Source organism: Cicer arietinum, chromosome 6 (assembly GCF_000331145.2).
Source record: "Cicer arietinum cultivar CDC Frontier isolate Library 1 chromosome 6, Cicar.CDCFrontier_v2.0, whole genome shotgun sequence".
Classification (NCBI taxonomy): Eukaryota; Viridiplantae; Streptophyta; class Magnoliopsida; order Fabales; family Fabaceae; genus Cicer; species Cicer arietinum.
The window spans coordinates 38657540-38680657 of record NC_021165.2 but is presented as its reverse complement, the minus strand read 5'-3'; the positions used below and the strand labels follow the sequence as shown (position 1 = coordinate 38680657).

Here is a 23118-nt window from a genome sequence, read left to right as displayed (position 1 = left end):
GGAGCCGTGCAATCCTTTGCCATGTGTCATGGCTTCTGACAAGTGTAGTAGGTGAGAGTATTAGGGGTACAAGCGTTAGCATAATGTCCCTCTTCCCCACATCGGAAACATCGAAGCACTTGTCCCGATTGTCTTCCGAAATTCTGGTTCCCTGGGCGATTCTGCCCACCGTTGTTATTCTGTGGTCGATTATAAGGTTTAGCAACTTGCCTTCCCTTGTTCTAATAATTCACCCGACTAGGGCCTCCTGAATTAAAATTCCCTCCTCGGCTAGCCCTCTTATTTTTCATATCCTCCACTTCTCTACATTTTTCTACAAGCGCTTGGAAACGTTGAATTCCCAAGGGTAAGACGGAGTCTTGAATCTCATACTTTAGTCCGTCTTGTAAACGATGACACATGAATGGTTCATCAATCTCTTCGCGGAAAAACTTGAAGTACCTCGATAGCGATTCAAACTTAGCAGCATATTCACCCATGGTCATGTTCCCCTAATGCAGTTTCAGGAAATCATCACCCAGCTTAGTCCTGGTACTCATCGGGAAGTATTTGTCTAAAAACTTCCTTTTGAATGATTCCCAGTTCACCTCCTCGTGAGCTGATCTCATCAACAATCTTGCACTCCTCCACCAGTACTCAGCATCCCCTAATAGCATATAAGTGGCATAGCTGACCTTCACTTCTGCCTGACAGTTAATCATTTCGAAGATCTTCTCCACTTCTTGGATCCATTGATCCGCTTTCTCTGAATTTTCATCCCCCTTAAACTTGGGAGGATTGTAACGACGGAAGTCTTCTAATCCTCTTGACTCTGCAGCACGGATCTCTCTTCCCCTCTTTTCAAGATCATGTTGAGTCTTGGCAGCAGTCTGTGCAGCAACAGAAGCAGCCATGTTGTTCATAGCCTCCGCCATTCGATCGTCCCTATTAGCATTGGCTCTTGGAACGTCATCCCTTCTTGGCGGCATGGTTTTTATCCTATAAAACCATCATCAAGTAGAGTCTCAACACTACTTCAAATAATTCCCAAAACTAGCTTCCGACCACATTAACACATAATAATTATTGCGGACCTGACAACTCAACCCCCTAAACTGACGCATGATCAGATAATAACTCCCAACTTATAGGTTGACCTACAATCTATAACTAAGGCTCCACAGCCACCAAAGAAAACCAAACCAGGCTCTGATACCACAATGTAACACCCCGATTTTCAAAGCGAGGGTGTATTTTTTTTTTTTCAAAAGAAATTAAAATAAAACAGAGAAATAAATAAGGTAATAACTTTGGATAAATAATCGATTCATTATAATTTATAAGCAGCGGAAAAATTTCTCAAAATATGAATCCAAAATATTTACACATCAAAAAGTGGTACATGTAACCCACCGGAAATAACATGTCCAGTTGACAATATTAGTAAATGTACAGTTTTCCAGTTCAAAATAACGTAATCCAAAAAAACATAAGTTCCTTCTATGTCATCATAATCTGATCACTCTTCAAAAAAAACTATAGCTATACACCCTGAGTGATCTCCACGCGCCCCGTGAGATCCTCCTAACATAGCTCTAGTCAAGCATTCCCATCTACATTCCCGTCCGTAGGGTACGAACCGGTAGGATCGTCCTAGCTCTCATCTGAGGGCAAAGCCCAGATTTCCACAATAGTTGTAAAGGGTCACCAACCGAAATTAACAGTTAACACATAACATTTAAGTTTTTTTAAATGCACAAAATAACCTTTCAACTAAGCATGCACCTTAAAAGGATTTTCCATATGCTAAAAGTTGATGTAACACTGGCCAAATAAAAATGAAATCAAAATAAGGTTCTCAATCCCTCAAGTAATACATAACTAACCAAGACATTGATAAATCAATGAGCAATCTGTCATCTAACTCAAAATAAGAATTTCTACTAAGCCAATCGATTTCCAAATCGATTCCCTGAAGGAATTTAGTGAAATTTGAACTATGGGCTCAATTCAATCGATTGGGAAATCGATTGAATGAATGACTGAGCCCCGGTATTAATGCCAATCGATTTCCAAATCGATTTTGTCAGTTTTGCTGAGTTCCTGTCTTTCTGCCAATCGATTTCCAAATCGATTTCTTAAAAGGTTTTGAAAAACATATTTATACAATCGATTGGCAAATCGATTATGTCAAATTAGGCAAGTCCCTGTACTCATCCAATCGATTGGGAAATCGATTTCCCTGCATATTCTTCCAAAAATACATAAACTAACTCAATCACATTCATACACAATTCCACATCTTAACACTTAGCAATTCCCACACGATCACCATGACAAATTGAGTTTCGAAATAGTTCTACAACCCATCACTCTTACACACAATAATCAATTCATAACACTTAACAATTTCAACACAATTACCACGACAACTCAAATTCAAAACACTCAATCATAAACTTGAATCAAACACGACTCGCGTGCCAAGCACCCTAATGCGATGCGTATATGCCAAAATGCATGGACTCGGAATTCCAAACCAAAACCCTCCTCGAAGGGCCGTAAATCATAATTGTACCGCCTATCGCAGGCCAAAGTACCAATTACCGAGGTGCCACCTATCACGGGTCAGCACGATTTACTAAAAAGCGTAAATCATAAACGTACCACCTATCACAGGTCAGTACTGTTTACCGATGTGCCACCTATCACGGATCAGCACGATTTACTAAAAGAAAAAGCGTAAATCATAAACGTACCGCCTATTACAGGCCAAAATACTATTTACCGAGGTGCCACCTATCACGGGTCAGCACAATTTACCAAAATGTAAATCGTAAACGTACCACCTATCACGGGTCAGTACTGTTTACCGAGGTGCCACCTATCACGGGTCAGCACGATTTACCAAAATGAAATGCATGAGCATACACAAACTCCATCCACCACAATCGTTAAGCAAATGCAGATATTAAAAGATTCCCCATTTTTAATACTCATTTAACTTAAACGATTTTCAAAACAAACATTAGGCAAACAGAAATATTAAGAGATTCCCCATTCTTAATACTCTTTTAACTTAAACGATTTTCACAACAAACAATAAGCAAACATAAATATTAAGAGATTCTTCATTCTTAATACTCTTTTGACTTAAGCGATTTTCAAAACAAACTTTAAGTAAACAAGACATTAAGAGATTCCCCATTCTTAATACTCTTTTAACTTAAACGATTTTCAAAACAAACATTAAGTAAACAAGACATTAAGAGATTCCCCATTCTTAATACTCATTTAACTTAAACGATTTTCAAAACAAACATTAAGTAAACAAGACATTAAGAGATTCCCCATTCTTAATACTCATTTAACTTAAACGATTTTCAAAACAAACATTAAGTAAACAAGACATTAAGAGATTCCCCATTCTTAATACTCATTTAACTTAAACGATTTTCAAAACAAACATTAAGTAAACAAGACATTAAGAAAATCTCCGCTCGCAACGTCGCCTCCAAAGTTGGTTCCCTAGCACCGTAGCGTGGTAGTGAGCAACTTTCCCTTCTATCCCTTTGCGAAACGAAGCTTAGATCTAGATGAAACGGAGATGTTTGTGTTTGACGGTTTTGAAATCCCTAACACCGTTTTTCTTCATTTTCGAAACAACGAGGAAGTATGAAGCTGAGAAATCCTTGCCTTCTCACCCACCAAGCATTGGGTTTCTATTCTTGAGCAAAAGGAAACAACAAAAATGGAAATGGAAGAAGGAGGACGAAAGGGGTCTTTCTTTCTAACGCGAGGCAGGGAGAGGAAGATGGAAAATCTTGTTTTCTTTCCTTTCTCTTTCTTTCATTTCTTTTTCTTTTCTTCCTTTTTCCTTCTTTCCTTTTTATATCCTTTTCTTTTCCTTTTCCTTCCTTCTAATTTCCTTTTTCCTCCAAACAACCATATATATATTAATTATAACTTAACAAATATCTCAAAATATCTAGATATTTGTTAAATTCCCATTTCACCCGTAACGCATTAAATTCTTCGTAAAAGATTCACCGCAGTTAATTTAATTTATTCATCGACGAGTAATTCTAATCGGCATCAAAATATCTTCTGATCATATAAACTCCAAAATATTAATAACTTTGGCTAAAAAAAAACCTCCGAGCCAATATCCAACATACACAAAAATACATAAAGTATACTTTAAAATTATGGGTCTTACAAAAAGAGAGGGAACGAGAGATAGAGAGAGCGATTGGCAAAACGAGAGAGAACGAAAGAACCTGTGAATGAGACGTTGAAGTGGCGGTTAGAGAAATTGGAAGAAGAAGGGTTTCTAGCGAGAAAGTGAGAATGAGTAAAACTCATTTAGTTTTTTTAGTAAATGAAAATAATAATTTTTTGTAAAAAAAATTAAATAAATAAAGTAATAAACACAACTTTACTTTTACTTTACCCACGAACAATCCGTGGACAACTTAAAACTAGTGGTAAAAAAAATATAAAGAAATTTCGGCAACTTAAGTTTAAGTTGCATTTTTTAAAACATTATCCACAATTTTTTTTTTTAATTTTATGTATGGACTAACAATGGAATCCAATTGAAAAAATTAATTTATTCAATGGCAAACTTGCTCACGACTTTTTCGTATATATTAAATAATTTATCCACGAACTGAGATCCGTTGGTAATTTTCCATAGGTTTAAAGAAGTTTTCTTGTAGTGTAAGTAGTAGTATGTTGCCTTTATTTAAGAGTGTACGATCAACTTAAGGATAGTCGAGTTATTAGTGTAGTCGGGTTATTAGTGTGAGTAACCATTGTGGTGTGTTTTTTTAGTCACCTTAATGTAAGTTACATCTGAAATAAAAAGATTAATTTTGGAAAATTTTCTTCACCTTGAAAATGCATTGTTAATTAACTCTCTTTAAAAGATATTTGAGAAATATTTGATTTTAAAAAGGAAAAAAAAAACATGTCTTTAAGAAAAAAAGCATTTTATTGTATTTTATTTGAGAAAATCTTTTAAAACGAAAATACAGTGTCGCTATTAAAAATCAGAATATTACAATTATCAACCTAGTAGTCTGAAGCTTTACATAGTATCCCTCAGCTTCACTCATTGGTGTGATAACACTAACTTAACTTGATAGTCAATTGTCTTTATTGACAACCATTGTCTTCGCTTGACACACACAAAATTGAATTGGTAACTTTTTTGACTGCATTTTTGTGGTAACTCATCTATGTAGTAGACCATTGTTATTATAATGCCTAACTTACTAATATGGTTAAGAATATAAATAGAAGTGAAAGTGGTGGTTTTTCCCTCTACTTTCTTCCTTTTTCCCTCTTTTTTTTTTTTTTTTTTTTTTCTTTCTTTCTTTCTTGTTCAACCCTATTCTCATTCATTCTCTTTCTCTCTTTTTTCTTTTAGTTTGTCAGGAAACAAACAAGATGGGTGGCGCATGTGTTTTGATTCGCTATAGGGCTAAGTATTAAACTCTAACTTTACCCTTCACTTTTTTACTTATGTCAAAGTTGCCTTTACTAAAAATTCGGACTTCTAAATGTTTTTATTCTAGGATAATCATTAAACTCCAAATTCTACGTCTAAATCTTAGTCTTGTACATTTATATAATGATATAATTTATATACAAAATTTTACAATAAAATTAAGAATAGGACAATAACAATAATAACAGGAACAAAAATAATAATAATAATAATAATAACAATAATAATAATAATAATAATAAGGTTAAATTTTAAGTGGCAATTTGATATTTTATGTTTTAAAATTCCAACAATATTATCATTTTTTTACAAAAATTCAAAAATATCATCAAAATTTTCAAACAAAACCTATAAAATTAATAATCATCTTCAATATAATGCAAATTTCATCAAATCCATAATTCAAATATTTAAAGATTTAAGTTATAAATTTGATATTGAAGATGATGATGAATTTTATGGGTTTGTTTGAAAATTTTGAAGATTGTTTTGAATTTTTGTAAAAAAAAAAAAGAACAACATTATTGACATTTTAAAACATAAAATATCAAATTGTCACTTAAAATTAAAATAAAGGAAAAAAAAAAGATAAAGGACTAAAACGTTAACTGAAATTAAGTTAAGGGACTGCAGATGTATTTAGCCTAATAATAATAATAATAATAATAATAATAATAATAATAATAATAATAATAATACTAATAATAATAATAATAACAATAATAATAATAATAATAATAATAATATTTGTATCAATAATTTTAAGGATAATAATTTGGGGTGTGCATTTTCTCTTCTTTTTAAAAATTGTCCTTAAAATTAAATAATAAATATATTTTTTGTAATTGATCTAAACATTAGTTAAACCACCTAATAGTTAATTTGGCAAGATAATTATATAATTTAACGACTACTTTTTTACAAAATAAAACCACCTAACTTACAAATTGTTTTATGAAAATCATTTTAGCAACTTTTTTGAAAATTATTCATTTCCGTACTAAAGATAAAATAAAATTCCTTTAAGTGAAAATCATGAAAAGTAGAGTTAACTAAATCTAGCGACGATTCCGGTATTTCCATAGTTCATTTTGACAATCTAACTGTTAAAAAAGAAAATGCACAAGTAATTCCATCATTAGATAGATTTAATGGTGAATCAAAGTAGAAGTGTCAATTTAATAAGTCTCCTAATTATTGGCCTCATGCCCTATATTGGAGGGTTAAATTTTTTAAAAAATAAACCCTTAAAATTTTGTGGGCTTAGTGGGCTTATAGCCCATTTTTTAATAAAAAAATAATTTATAATTTTTTTTCGAAAATATTTATGATTCGAAAAAAAGAATCGATTTTTTTTTTCTCACAAATTTTTTTGAAAAAAATATTTTTTAATTTTTTTTGAAAAATATAAACTTAAAAAAAAAAATCTCAAAATTAACAAAATATTAGAGGGTCTAATATTAGGAGATTAATAAAAAAAATTAAAAAAGACTTTAGAGTTGAAGATTTTTTTGAGAGCTCTAAACGAAAGTGCCAACTTAAGAATTACAGGGTTTAAGAGAACAAAAATGGCTTTCAATTATCTCTTTTCGCTTTGTAATTTGTCCATAAAAATGAAGAAAAGGTTAGAGAGGGAGAGAGTTTCAAATATTTAAGGAGAGAAAAGAGAATATATGGTATACTTTTGATTGCCATTCACTCTTGGGCAACAAAGGAATATATGACATATTGTCTTGTCTCTACCAATTGAACTGAGGCAAATAAATTTGTATTGATATTATGTTCGTAACGTAACAGCGCATGAGAAAAATAAGAGAAACATAGTCATTTTTATTAATAGAAAAATAAGAGAAGCATAGTCATTTTTATTAATAGCAACTGAGACAGTTAAACGCACAGGTACAATATGCTTCAGTCGGTCATACTATATCTTTTAATTTAATTTTAGATAATAAATAGTCAATTATTTATTTATCTTTTTCAATTTAATCTTTTATCTAATTTTAAGTTTTAAGTAATAAGTTGATCCTTTATGTCTTAAAATGTCAACAATATTATCATTTTTTTATACAAATTCAAAAAATTTATCAAAATCTTCAAACAAAATTCATAAAATTCATGACTCAAATAAATTTGAGTTATAAATTGTAAATAGTATACATATTTATGGTTTGATAATTGTGTATATATTGATTTAATGAGTAATAAATTGTAAATAGTATGTTTAGTTATTTTTCTAAAAATAATAGTATTTTAGTGTGACTATTTTAAAGAATAAGTTTTTACGTAATTTTACGTGTTGTAAAGAATAATTCTTTTTAATCTCTCACTTTCTTCTTTTTTTAACTTCTTCTATTTTGTATATTCAAACATCTTTTTATGTTATCTTGTTTGTTTCAATCTATTTTATTTTGCTCCTTTCGATAATTATTTACTCTTATTTTGGGTGGATGCAAGAAATGTAATATAATGAAATTTCTAGATCTCAACAAATAGATTTAAAGGTCTAAAATGTCGAGGCATTTAATGGATTAATATGATTTAATTTAGATATGCTTTTTCATTACCGAAGTGCATTGCATACCTACAAATAGAAAATATGATAATAGGAAAATATCAGAAGATATCAAAGATTTTATTGTTTGAAATTAATGAAGTTTTGTTTTTTAGAATAAAATTCATACAGTTAGTCAAATAACTTTATTGTATTGTGTATATTATTTGTGAAAATAGTTACAAGGTACCACGGATCTGTCACATTGTTGTAAGTTTAGAAAAACATATAATTTGTTATAAATATTTGTCATTAATACTTAAAAATATGATAAAAATAATGATAAAATATAAAATTACACTAAATAAGTATTTATAACTAATGATAAAAAATGAAATAAATATTTGTCTATAATAAATAGAAAGAAATATGGGACAAATATTTCACAGTGATATATAAAAAATACGGGATACATATTTATTATTAATAAATATTAAAAATATTAGACAAATCTATGTCATTAGTAAATATTAAAATAATATAAAACAAATATTTATCAATAATAAATATAAAAAATTATGAGACAAATATTTATTATTGATATATAAAAAAACATAATACTAATATTTATCATTAATAAATATTAAAATATAAGATAAATAGTTGATATTGAAAATTATAAAATATAAAAAATAAATATTTATTATTGATAAATAAAATAAAATATTTTATTTAATATCTAAAGAATGTAGCACATGTTTCTTACTTATTTCTATTGAAAAAGACTTTTAAAATCTTTAAAATCTTAATCCGATAATACTAGTTTATGATCCAGGCAACAACACTGAAGTTTAAAACATTGCCGCCGAAACTAGCATATAATTTCGAAACTCGTGTTTTCAAAATCTCAGATAAAAAGGGTTCGCGAAAACGAAACAAAAGCATCCGTTACAGAAACAGAGAGATGGATTCTTCAAAGAACGCTGGTTCATCCTTAGATTCTTTAATGTCTTCATTCAACGCTCGCGTATTACAGCTTCAAGAACTCGTCATTGCAAGAAACAGTGAGTTTTTCAACCTCAATTTCTTCTATATATACATAATTGTTCACATAGATGAATTTGTTCCTGTGTTGTGTTGTGCAGTGTACCCAGCGAGTAGCATTGCAGATCTTTCGGCTATTGATGCTGCCGTGACTGCTATGGAGCTTCAGGTGCAAGCCATTAAGGATCGATTTCGTGAAGAGACAGAAGCTATTCCTAAAACTAAGGCATTATCTCTGTTTCTGCTTCAAAAAATGCTTTGATTTTATTGAATAACCTGTTTGTAGAATTTGGTTACCGAAATTAGGTCTATCAATTAGGTCATTCCTGATAATTTAGAACTAAATTGATGACCTTAAACGTATTAATGTGATTCAGGATTTTAAATTTATTTGTCTTCGACCAAAGCTAAGTAATACCTGGTCGAGAATGGTTTCAATTTTGTATCAAATTTGGGTGCTCATGATGGATATGACTTTAACTGAAACTTATAAACCACTAATTAAGCTATGGTTTTTACTTTTAAGAATTGTTTTAACATTTTGTAAATTTCATTTCGATTTCAACAATTTCAAGACTAAAATAGTGATTCACCCACATTCAGTTTGTACTTTCTTTGTTTACGTGTAACTTAAATATATTGGCAATTTGATACTTACTGGTTTGAGTTTTATTTCCCATATGCTACTTCTTTGGATTTTGAGATTTTTTTAAGAGAAATAAGTATTGTTTCTATAACGTTCGTTTACTCAAATAGATAAGATCTTTATTGGACATGAGGGGATTAGGATGGAGAAACATGATGCAAAGATCCACACTATGGTTATGTATACCCCCAATGGTAGATGTCATTGATGATATGTAAAATTCATCTTGTAGTTTGTGAAGAAAAAGTAAATGATTTCTTTTAAAGCTTTTAACTTTTGCCTCTTCAGACTTTCTTTTGGGAGTTAGGAGGAGAAGGAATGGGAGAACTTTGACGGATAGGGGAGGAAAGAGACACGAAGTTGAATTTCTGACCTTGATTGGGAGAATATTTTTGCAAATGAAGGAGTTAGAATGTTAATGACTAATATTTTCTGATTTTGAGAGTATAATGGAACGTGGTAAAGGATTTGCAGAATTTGCTTAAGTCATGTAAAATCCTTCTCTAATATATATTTTGAGTTCCTTCATATTTGTGGGTTTTAGCTTTATGAAGAAAAATACACTCGCAAAATGGGAGACGATGATCCCTTCTACTTGACTATCTTTCTTCCTTTCATCCAAAGCCCAAGTTCCTTTCCTCTCCTAATTCCCAAACAAAGTCGTAGTAGATTAATTTTCTTTTTACTGTTTGGAAGATGAAGGGGAAAATTTTGGTTGATTGGTTGATTAAATTGTTAATTTTCAATTGATGACCATTGAATTTAGTTTTCTGGCCTTGTTGCAGAAACTGATAAATGCATCCCTGCAGCAGCAAAAGAAACTGCAAAATATGTCTTTTCACATTCCCTCCCAAATGGCTGATAGAATGACACTGTCAAATTCAGAAACTAGTAGATCGTAACTACATTTCATTTAATCCTGTTTTCTGCATTGCTTTAAGGAGATTTGAGTAAATATCATTTTGCTTAATTGCTGTTCTTCCTCAGTTTGTTTCCTGAATTTTCTGGTCAAGACTCTGCATCATTTGAGGCTTTGAAACATGATGTGGAGCCTGCTGCATTACCTAAGGTAAGCGAAGTATGATTTATGCAATTGTTGTTTTGTTTCGCACCTAACATGAACTCTGTCTCTCTAGTTGCAAGAATCAAAGCCTGGGTACTTATTAACAATATGCATGATCACTATAATTTTTCTTCAATTATATTGATACTATTTCGTTTTAGAATACTGGATTAGGTTATCTGTATTTTCTCTTGCAGTAATCCTCCCAATCCTTCTCAAACAAAAATATATAAATCATCACAAGTGGTGATAGTTTAGAACTATTCTATTGCCTTGCATTACATGTTTTTATCTTTCCTTTCTCTTCAATCTGTAACCCTCTTGAATATCTTTTATCCTGTTCTGAATGAAGCTAAACAATTTTCGTACCCTTAGTTGATGTATTGTCAAAATGTGATTCCCAAATTTTCTCCTGATTTCATTTTTAGGAGAAAAAAGGTCGCAGTTCCCCACCACCAATGTGGTTTGTTACTGGAAGTGAACTGGATTCATTGTCATCGTAAGTAACTATTAATACTTTTGAGTTTTAATTGTTATTCTATGTTAAATTTCACAGTGAGTTCAGCTAGATCATTATAATTCCCACACACATCATCAGTAAAAACATCAACAAATTGTTTCAATAAATGTGTTTTCATTGTAAACCCTTTGTAGCTCTGGTTCCTTTACTTTTTCTAGCACTTTTGGCTCATATTGGAGCAATCCATGCTGGAGAAATCTATGTTTTTTGCAATTGGGTGTATCATTTGAAATGTTTCAAGAAATGATGACTTGATCGTTAAAATTGACAAAAGCACTGTTTGACAAGAGAGTTAACAACAACTTTTTTCACTTTTTTTGGTTTGTGTATGTGTATTTCCCATCATTTTAAGTTATTAGGCATTTAGGCTTCTTTGGATCTGAAATACTTCACCCACTAACACTAGGTCTGATATTACAGATATATGAGGGGCAGGCTTACTCTAGAGAAGGTAAACGCAGCTATTACTGATATGGCCTCATATGCAGAAGCAAATGCTCAGCTTATCGCAGCCCCCAATAAGAAGGTAAGTAAATAATTTTCTTCTTAATTGTACATTACATTGGTTACAGTTTGCCATTTTTCTGACAATATTTTTGCTTGTTTGTGAAGATATCAGAAAATCTTTGGAAAAAAGTTCTGGTGAGTGAAACCTCTACTCTCAGTTCAACAAATATTTTATCAAGGAGTTGTATTGATATGTTGTTCATGCTTTTTTTTTGTACTTATCCATCGGTTTATGCCAAAAGAAAAAGGTTGTCAGTTGTCTTCATAATAATGTAGGAAATAAGAGATATTGCAGCAATGGAAGGGATTAAAGGAAAACACTTTTTTCTTGAAGCTGATATAAAAGGACCATCACTTAAACTTGACAACACTGGAAAAGCAATACTGACAGTGAGTATTCTTGTCTTTCAAACTTGCAATTTTGGTTAAGCCAAACTTGGTCTTGAATTAGTTGTCACGAGTATCTAAACTGTTGTAGTTATACGGGATGACCGGCACATTACAACATACTGTGGGATGGCAATTCGTGTGGTTGCACCCAAGTTGCCTTCCCACCTCATTACTTTTAAAACTCGTGACATTACTTTTGAAACTCGTGATTTTGCTCTATATCTGCTTCGAAATACTTCCTTACCTCCACTTAGAAATGTTATAATTGTTATTGAGATGACCAGAGATCTAGAGCTGACACTTCAATTAGATGTTGCATTTATAATCAATGCTCTTTGTTTTGTTGATTTTTAATAGTTAGTTTTTGTAGTAAAATAGTTTCTTTTTTAAGAATCTGTAATAAAAAAGTAACATATTTCATTTAACTAAAACTAGGATAATGATTTGGATCTTATTAGGAACCCAATGATTGGATTCTTAAGAAATAACACTTTTATTAGAACTAGGAGAGAAATCACTTCTCCAAGGATTTTCCCTTCACAATAGAGAATACTCTACTCGCAATTACAAATATTCAATGATCTCTCTAACTCCATAACATCCCTATTTATACAAGTAGCCTTATAGCAACCTCAACTAACTCACTAATTCTTTAACTAAATACTAATCTAAGTCCTAAAAATATTCCCCTCCTCAAAAAACAACCTTGTCCTCAAGGTTGATATAAACTAAATTTCTTTATGTTCCATTGGACGTAGAAAATAGAATCATCCATGCTCGAATGCCAACTGCAATTTATTAAACACATGAGTTTCATGCTTCATAGAGAATCTTTCAGCCTTTGCAAGACACCCAATGGGGTCTATCCCCATAAGTATTGGCAACTTCACAATTTGTGCGACTTCCATCTCCTTGAACACTGGCACTCCTCGAAAATCGACGAGTCAAACCAATTGTTAGGAACCCAAGAATTGGGTTCCTAAGAAAGAACACTTTTATTAGAACTAGGAGAGAAATCTCTCCTCCAGAGTTTCCCCTTCACAATAACGAATATTCTATTGACAATTACAAAAATTCAATGATCTCTTTCTAACTCCCTAACCTTCCTATTTATACAAGTAACCTTATAACAACATCAACTAACTAACTCATTAACTAACTACTAATCTAAGTCCTAACCAATCTAGTTAGGAAAAATCAAGTACTACACTGGCTAGTTATATGGCTTAAAATAAAAGCTTATAAAGTTTGTTCATTTCTCACAATAGAAGCTGATTCGATGAGTTGAATTAGGGTCAAAGTCTAAGATTATATTAGAGTCTATCATATATACACTGTTGGACCACCCATTCTATCCATGCACTAGGCCCAATAGCCATAGTATGAGGGAGTGTATTGGGAAATCTCAAACTCCACGTTGGCCAAATATATGTCTTAAATAAGATCTTGTAAAACTTGGTCAATCATAGTCTTAAAAGTTGGGTTTTAGAGTTGAGTTAGGCTCAAAATCTACAACCATCCTTCAATATGGGTATGAGTATAAGTTATTATCTATAGAATTAGTAAGCATGGGTCTTTTCCTTCGATAGAAGAAACAGATATGCTTTTGTTCTTTATTGGAACCTTACCCATTATCTTTCCTATATATTTGATTAAACAATTCTTTGATAATGGTAAAATTCAACTGTTTACTGATCTATAAATTTTGATCTCATTTTGAGGGGGAATACATGAATGCTTATTATGGTTTATAAAAGGCAGTAGTGATGCCGATGCTTTCAAATCACAATTTAGTTATGACATTATCCATATGGGAATTACTTAACAATAATTTCAAATGAGATCCTTGTCATACACCATATTAAGTTTAACAATGATAAACATAGAAAATGTGGAAGAGGAAAAGAGGAAGAAGAGAAAAAAACCCCACCAGGGTTTCATAACATGAGAATGAACAAAAACTTAAGATAATAGAGTAACAATGAATATATATACAAGAGAATAAAAATGTCTAAAATGAAAATGTTTAATGGAATCTATCTTTGTGAACAAATAAACAATCTGTAAGGAAGAGGAGACAAACGGTAGAGTAATGATTCCATGCTAAAGGTGATGATGACGAGTAAGATGACAGTCAATCTCAATGTGTTTGGTGCCTTCATGAGAGACCGATTTATGAGTAATTTGAATAGCATTCTTGTTATCCCAATGCATCGAAGTTGACTTAGAAAGAGAGATACCCATATCAGATAAAAGCCAATGCAACCAAATTATTTCAGCAGTAGTGGATGCCCTAGCATGATACTTAGTTTTTGTAAAGATCAAGAGACAATGTCACTTACTCTTTCAAAAAATGAAAGAGTCTCCAAGAAAGATACAAAACCTTGTGGTGAATTTACGATTTGTGGTGTCACCAGCCCAATCAACATTAGAATAAACACGTAACTCCGATAAGAACGATGATGGAAAGAGAAGACTTTGAAATTGAGTTACTTGAAGATAACAAAGAATACAAAGAACTGTTGTCCAATGTACTATAATAGGAGAGACAACAAACTGACTGACAACATGAACAACATAAGTAATGTCAGTTCTGGTAATCATAAGATACACTAAGCTGCCAACCAAAGTATGGTTCAAAGTGAGATCTAGTAAAAGAACACCATTCGAGGGAGCATATTTAACATTCAACTCAAGGGATTATATGTTGCTCTATTATTAGAAATACGAGCTTGGTCAAGAATATTGGTAATGTACTTGGATTGAGAAAGAAGGTAGCATCTATGAGAATAGGCAACTTCAATCCTCAAGAAATAGCAAAGAGTTCTCAAGTCTTTCATCTGAAACTGTTTGGCTAATTGCAATTTCAACTCATTGATTTCATTAACATCATCACATGTAATAATCATATCATCAATATATAAAAAAAAGCATAATGCGACCATAAGTGGTGAACTTTATAAACAATGCAGAATCGTGTTTGCTAGAGCGTAAATCAAGACCATATTAAGTCTTTTTTTAACTTACACACTTCCCCCTGATTTTGAGAAATCTATATGCTTTTTTAACTTACACACTTCCCCCTATTTAAGATCATATAGATTTCTTTATGAAGTTCACCAATTAAAAAAACATTTTTGACATCTATTTGGGAAATATGTCATTGACGAATAGATGCAACTACAATAAGGGTACAAATAGTGGTCATCTTGGCTATAAGAGCAAATTTTTCTTCATAATACATACCATATTGTTGAGATAATCCATTGGCAACAAGACGTGCTTTGTAGTGCTTAACTGACCCATCAAACTTAGTTTTGATTTTGTATACCCAACGAAACCCAATAGTATGCTTTCTAGGAGGAATATGTACTAATTCACAAGTATCTATTTTGTGTAATGCATAGAGTTCTTCTGCCATAGCCTACTGTCAAAGAGGATAAAAAATAACTTGTTTTTTTTTATAGGAAGAAGGATTAAACAAACTTTGAATAGAGGTTAAGAAAGAAGCAAACGAAGTTGAGTAAATGGAATAGACAAAATAGGTAACTAAGTAGATTCACGGGGATTGGAGGGGTAACGAGGAGGATCAACAATCGCAAGAGGTGGTTAGACATTTTGGGAGACAAGAGGGATGTCATCATGTGGAGTAATAGTATTTGTATTGCAATTCTCAACATTACAATCACTAGAAGCATTATCATTAGGACTAAACAAATCAATATGGATTAGTTCTGAACTCTTAGTAATCTGAGAATTAGAGGAAACAAAGTAAAAAAAAAAAGATGTGCTCAAGAAAAACATCATTACAAGAAACATAAAGTTTTCTTGCATGAGGATAATAACAACGATAACCCTTTTGACCATCCCCATAACCAAGAAAAATACACATGGTAGAACAAGAAGACAACTTGCTACGCTCTACTTGTGCACGAAGAACAAAACAAGTAGAACCAAAAACTTTCAAAGAATAGTAATCAGGAATAAAAGCATACAATTTTTCAAAGGGAGACAAACCTGATATGAAAGATGATGGAGTTCTATTCAAAAGATGAACAATAGTAAGAGCTGCTTCTCACCAAAACTCATCGAGAACCGAAGCAGACAACAAAAAGGAATGAGCAGTCTTAATAATATGACAGTGTTTCCTTTCAACAACTCCATTTTGTTGAGGAGTATTCGTATAGGATGTTTGGTGGATGGTGCCATCATAAGCAAGCAATTCAAAGATTTTATGAGGTGTATTCACCACCTAAATCACAATGAAAACACTTTAAAATAACATTATGTTGAGTCTTGACCATAACACGAAACATATGATAAATATCAAAAAGTTCATACCGATTTTTCATAAGATTCACCCAACAATATGTGTGTAATTATTAATTAATGAAACATAATATCTAGATCTACCTTTGGTCTGAACGGGTGATGGATCCCAAACATCAGAGTGAACTAAATGAAAAAGCACATATGAAACATAAACATTTTTTACTAAATGGTAAAGCTGCAAATTTAGCAAGTTTACAACCACAACAATATGAAATATTATTGATCTGTAACTTTCCTAAAGCTCTAGTAGAAGACAAACATTTGAATCTAGAAGTAGAAACATGTCTAAGACGAGAATGCCATAAATAAAAACTAGAAGATAAAGAATTCAAGCGGAAACTAGATAATAAGTCAGCAATGGTTGTTAAGGCTGTAGTATCTGGGACTCGCAGGTCATCTAAAACATAAAATCCCATTTGTCTATGGTCAGTCCTAATCAGCCTCCCAAAATGTGGATCCTACACACAACAAGAAGTGAAAAAAAATATAACTGAATAACCGAAATCACATAGTTTACTAACGGAAGCAAGACTCGTAGTGAGATTATTAATATAATACATATCAGAAAGAGACATGTTAGGTGTGGAGATGGAATCGATGTCTGCTAATAGCATAAGAGTGTCATCAACAGTCATAAGCGACACGTACGAGACATGACACGCAGAAAAAAGATTTATCATCATATGTCATATGATAAGATGCTCCAAAGTCAATAATCTATATGGAAAGAGATATACATGACAAACTAGAGGAGTTCAAACCTTTTGTAGAAGAGGCAAACATGACATGTGATTGAGTGGTTAAAAGTTTTAGGACCTGTTGTGGAATATCAGATATTTGGGTAACACTCTCACATGAGCAATGGTTGGAAGAGTAGAAGCAACAAAATTGGACGATGGCCCTCTGATGTGATCCTGTTTGTCACGAATCACTCTAAGGATCGTTCTACGTTTGAAACTAATAGATCGTAGTCAAAATTACGTTTTTGCTGGAGAACGTGATAAGCGTAGCTACGAAACTCAAAATCAGACGATTCCAAAACGAGGTGAAAGATGATGTTCTGAAACGTAAGTTAGGCTGTTGAATCACCGAAAACAAGTATGTAGAACTCGAGATATGATCGCATGTTACTGAACACGAAAATTGGTAGAATTTGTGTATTAGAGTTTGATGTAAAGGAAACTCAAAATTATTATTCAACAAACAAACCAAGAATAGAATGACGCCACAATCTAGGGATTATTAAGCCAAAAGAACGCCACAAGGATTAACAACCTTGAAAAGTTCAAAGTGATTTTTTTCAAGAACTCTAGAGAGCAAAGTCTCACAAAATAACAATATGTTCTTAAATCTACTTGAATAAACTAAGGGGTTGCCTTTTATAGTGGCACCTTCTTACAAGTTCACTAAATTTGACCCAATTTAAATTTTTACAATTAGAACCAAATATTCTTACTAATTCAGTTTACTACTTTAATTAAAACTAATATTAAAATTTGATAATACATAGATGCAACATCTATTCCTTAACTTCTTCAATTTGTATTAAGCAATTTACTATCTTGGCCTTCAATTGTTCATGAGTTGGACTTGCTTCAAATAAAATGGCTATCAAGTTATTTAGAGAATCATTTGCCTTCATTGATCTTGGTTATGCTTTTTATGTCTTCATCACCCCCTAAAATTCTTCTTATGTGCTTTCCCTAATTTTGGACAATATGCTTTCCAATGACTTTTTTCTTTGCAAAAAACACATTCATCATTATCAAGCCCAACTCTCCATTGAGATTTCCCTTTTTGAGTAGGAGCAGCAAAACAGATGGGGGAGTTGAGAGAATTCCCTTATCTAACACAACAGAGTGAAGCTTAAGGTTGATTTCTTCGGCCAACAAGTCACTAACTACTACTGATTCAACAATAGGAAGAGGAGATCAATGCAATGTACCCCATGAAGAGCCATCAAAAACAAAACTAGACGTTGCTTCTCTCTATGATCAATGTACGCTTTGACAGCTTTCAACTCAATTGATTCCATAAGAGCCAATTGATCCCAAAAGCTAGTCATTGCCGAATAAAGTTTATGAATAGTCATATTGTTCTGCTTAAGGACCCTAATATTACTTTTCAACTAATACTGTTTTGCAAAGTTAGACTGAATATACAAACGTTTTAAGTGATCCCAAATCCTTTTATCAATATCCTATTTTGCTAGTTGCACACCCTATAGACAACTCAATAGAATTATTAATCCAAGTAATGATTTTTGAATTACTAACATTCCTTGTTTTCAAATCTTTTGCATATTTAGCTTCATCCTTTTCATCTGTAAGCTTCATAGAAGTTCCATTAACATAACCCCACATAACTTTTTCAATAAAAAAATTTGTCATCACATAACGCCAATAAGAGTAATTATGTTCATTGAGGTGGATACTAACAGCTTGAAGAGAGTCATCCTTACCATCAACCATAACAAATAATGATAGGAAAATACGACGAACACAATCACTAAAACAAAATAGAAGAGCATAATCGCGATGGAAACAAAGAGATAGAATCGGGTCGGAAACAAAGGGAGAAAATCGGTACTGATGCAAAACAGGCCGCACAATATTTTTTTTGGGCGATGCCTCGAGACCCAGTAAGTTGTGGACCACTTTACAATAGATCCCAAAATCAACCAAAACACTTTGATACTCTATTAACAATGATAAACATAGAAAGGAGGAAGAGGAGAAACAACCCCCATTAGGATTTCATAACATATAATGAACAAAAGCTTAAGGTAATAAAGTTACAATGACTATATATACAAGACAATTGAAATATCTAAAATACCCTTACTAATAATATAGAATAATATTATTTAACATTAAGGATAAACTTATGGGTAGTCCTTTATAGAATATGTTGTGTGTGCATGGCCTTTGTGTATTTTTGAGATACGTTTTCGTAAGAATCACACGGTTGATCTAGTCATGGAATCTAGACTATCAAATAAAGATCAGATTATTCAAGTTATAACTTTAGTAAATTGAATAAAAATTACAAACTCAGAATGTGAACCATGTTAATATTGATCTGACTGCTTATGTAACACCCCGATTTTTAACAGCGCGAGTGTATTTTTTTTTTTCAAAACAAATTAATAAAAATACTATGTTGTAACACAAACGAAAAAAGTCATAAATAATTATATCATAATATACAACCGGCCAAAAATAGTTTGTTTCAAATACATAAGTTCCATTGCGACAACAACATGACAATAAGGAAAGGAGAATAAATAAAATTAATAAATAAAACATTAAGCTGATCATTAATCTAATTGAGGGTGATTAGATACTGAGGATCCACAAGCGGCAACAAGCCTCACTGCTTTCGATTGCAAATCAAAATCATCGTTATGCCACGTCTTCGGCGTCGTTGCAATTTTAGCACGACTCCAAACTCTAATAACTTGGGGCGTAAGCTGGTCCACAATAATGTAAAGGGTTACCAACCGAAATTAACAAATAACACTTAGCACAATTCTTATGTTAAAGTAATCTCCATAAATTCACAACTCCATCAGACATCAAACATTCATAACATCAATTATCAACACATAATTACATCGAAAACTTAATCAACTCAAATTCACACCTCAAAGCAATTACGGCACAATAACAAACAACAACCGAGTATGTATATACAATCATCATAGTATAACAAACATGACTCGCATGCCAAACACCCTAAATGCAACGTGTATATACCAATGCACATGATTTCAGAATTTCCTACAAAAACCCTCCTCGAAGGGGCGTAAATCATAATTGTACCGCCTATCACATGCCTTAGTAATAATTACCGAGGTGTAGTCTCTCACGGGCTAACACGATTTACTAGAGTGTAGCCTATCACAGACCTTACACATCAGTTAAATCCTCGTAAGGATAAGATAGATCAACTATCACATGGAACAATCTCGTGGCCCATCACGGTCACCAGTTAACTTCGTGGCACATCACGGTCACTACTTAACACCGTAGCCCATCGCGGTCACCATTGACACTGTGACCCATCACGGTCATCACAAGCTATGAAATGCATGAGCATATTCTGACTCTTTTCACCACAATCATTAAGTAAATGCAGCTATTAAAAGATTCCCTATTTTTAATACTCATTTAATATTAACGATTTTTCAAACTTATCACATAGTATACGCAAAATAGATTTTCCTCAATAAAATTCATAACATATTATTAGTTATGAATACATAATCACATCAAATCTTAATCACCACAACAACATTAATATATCAGAGTTCTCATCACCGCTAACTCGGTGCCAACAGTCTCGATTTATTTTCGAGACTCAAGGAGCTAACTACGTAAACATAATTATTTATAACAATTTGTTCACAACTAAAATTTATCCAACCACAACAAAATTCTCAAAATTATATATTTCTCACACACCAAACTTTTAAAACCAAATAATCTACATTATTTAGTTAAAACTAAATAAAACAAATATGGTCCAAATCACACATACACGCACTCGACTATTAAACCACCAAAATTTTGAGTTAATGAAATACTCTAAAGTTTTTCTTTTTAAACTCAGTCTAAGAGTAATTAAAAGAGTAACATTTTAAACTCTGACCATTTTAATTTCAATTTAACTTTTTGCTCAAACTTTTTAACTTTGTTAAAATTTGAACTTTTTCACAACTTTAACAACTCTAAACTTTTTGTGTACAATTTCAACTTCAGCTCAAACTCATTTTGAATCCCTATATGCAAACTAAAAATTTGGAAGAAGTTCTTACCTTCGTTATCGCGTTCTCAACCGTTTTTGCTACCGCGATCAAATACAGTAAAAACTCTCGCTCGCGTCGACACCACAAAAGTTAGCTCACAAACATCGTTGTGTGGAGAGGAGTAACTTTCTCTCCTGACACTTCTCGAATGAAAACTTAGATCTATGAGATAAATAGAAGTTTTAGTTTGTTTTTAAAGAAAAACACCAACATTTTTTTTGGCAGAGTTTCAGCTTTCTGCTTTCTTTCTTTCTCACGTGAGTACATATATAATTATAATTATATATATATATATATATATAATTATAATTATAACCAAATCAAATAAATATCTAAACTTTTATACACAACACCTCACTTACATCTCAATCTAATTTTATAAAAATATCTACTCGTATCGCAACTCAATTGATAGATAAATTTTTTTACAATAAGTGACATTTTTAAAGAAAAAATATGTCCAATATTAGATTCTTCGTAACATAATTAAATTATTCTCCGACAAATAATTTTAATCGAGTCTCAAAAAATATATATAAATATATACATATATTAAACATATTACAACTCTAACAAAATATATTTTTAATACTTAATTCACCAAATAAAGTAAAATTGACTGAATGCATCAGCAATTCAATACAAGTTACACTAAAATTGCATAAATTAAGAATTTAAAAATTAAGAGTCTTACAACTTATACCGGATGTGAATTTTAAATAATCATAATTCGTATTTTGTCTTTGGTTATAGCTTTTTGAAAAGACTATATGAGTATGTCTCTGTTGTTTTGCAGGTTCTTCGACACCTTGGCCGCTTTAATGAGAGTCGTGTTGGACATCATCGTGTTTTCATTCTACATAAGCCTCATTAGAAAATATTAGTCTTTTACAACGAGTGTCAGCGTAACAAAAAAATATGATCGTTAATTTTCAATGTAACTTTAATTATTATATTTTATATAATACTTTCAATCATTATTATATATACAATGTCTAAAATATTATTGTATTTTATATTAATGATAGTGAAAAATACATCAATAATTAAGATGATTAGTTTGATAAAATGACTTTTTTTTCTTCTAATTATTATATTCTTAATATGTAAAAAAACCTTAAGCAACTATCGTTTGTGATAGGAAGAAGTAATATTGCCATTATAACTATGTATAAAAAATGGCTGTCCAATTATTTAGATGTTCAACTCATACAATTTCTAAGTTGTTGACAGAAATAGTTGTCAACTTCAGTTAAATCTATGATATCTTTTGTGTCTACTGTTGCCTTGTTGGTGTCTAGGATGATCTAGAATTTAAATGTTACAATAGCAACTCTAATGAAAAACAAGTTGGCGATTTAATAATAAAATAAGTGGAGTTTATAGTCATCGATTTAATAATAAAATAAGTGGACTAAGTGGACAGTTGAGATAAGAGAAGGGAAACTTGTACGTTACTTTTTGAGGTAATGTTTGAAAAAGAAAAAGAGCACTTACTTTTTATTATTATAATATTTTCTTTTTTATTGTTTTATATTTGATATATTAGGTTTATGTGTTTATATTAGTATGCAATATGGGCTATGTATATCGAAATTTTGGATTTTGTTGTGATTTAAAAGAAAACATAAACTACCAAATTAAAAATAACTCCCAAATTAATTTATAAATAACTCTCCAACTTAAAAATTATGAATTAAAAATATAAATTAATTTATAAATAACTCCCAGATTAAAAATATGAATTAATTTATATATAACTCTCCCAAATTAAAAATATGTAACAAACTACCAAACTAAAAATAACTCCCATTTTGT

General features: G+C 31.5%; 1 protein-coding gene across 1 annotated transcript; it reads left to right on the top strand.

Moving 5' to 3' along the window:
• The first annotated feature begins 8823 nt into the window (after positions 1-8823).
• LOC101489939 (SKA complex subunit 1 homolog) lies at positions 8824-22369 on the top strand. Its single transcript, XM_004515973.4, has 9 exons — positions 8824-9052; positions 9134-9258; positions 10464-10576; positions 10666-10747; positions 11170-11240; positions 11682-11787; positions 11874-11903; positions 12045-12158; positions 22097-22369. The coding sequence occupies exons 1-9, from the start codon at positions 8953-8955 to the stop codon at positions 22172-22174; spliced, it is 819 nt and encodes a 272-aa protein (XP_004516030.1). The 5' UTR covers positions 8824-8952; the 3' UTR covers positions 22175-22369.
• The last annotated feature ends 749 nt before the right edge of the window (positions 22370-23118 follow it).

Coding starts and splice junctions, on each gene's coding strand:
- LOC101489939 (XM_004515973.4), top strand. CDS start 8,953: ATGGATTCTTCAAAGAACGCTGGTTCATCCTTAGATTCTTTAATGTCT. Junction 9,053..9,133: donor ACTCGTCATTGCAAGAAACA/GTGAGTTTTTCA, acceptor TGTGTTGTGCAG/TGTACCCAGCGAGTAGCATT. Junction 12,159..22,096: donor CTGGAAAAGCAATACTGACA/GTGAGTATTCTT, acceptor GTTGTTTTGCAG/GTTCTTCGACACCTTGGCCG.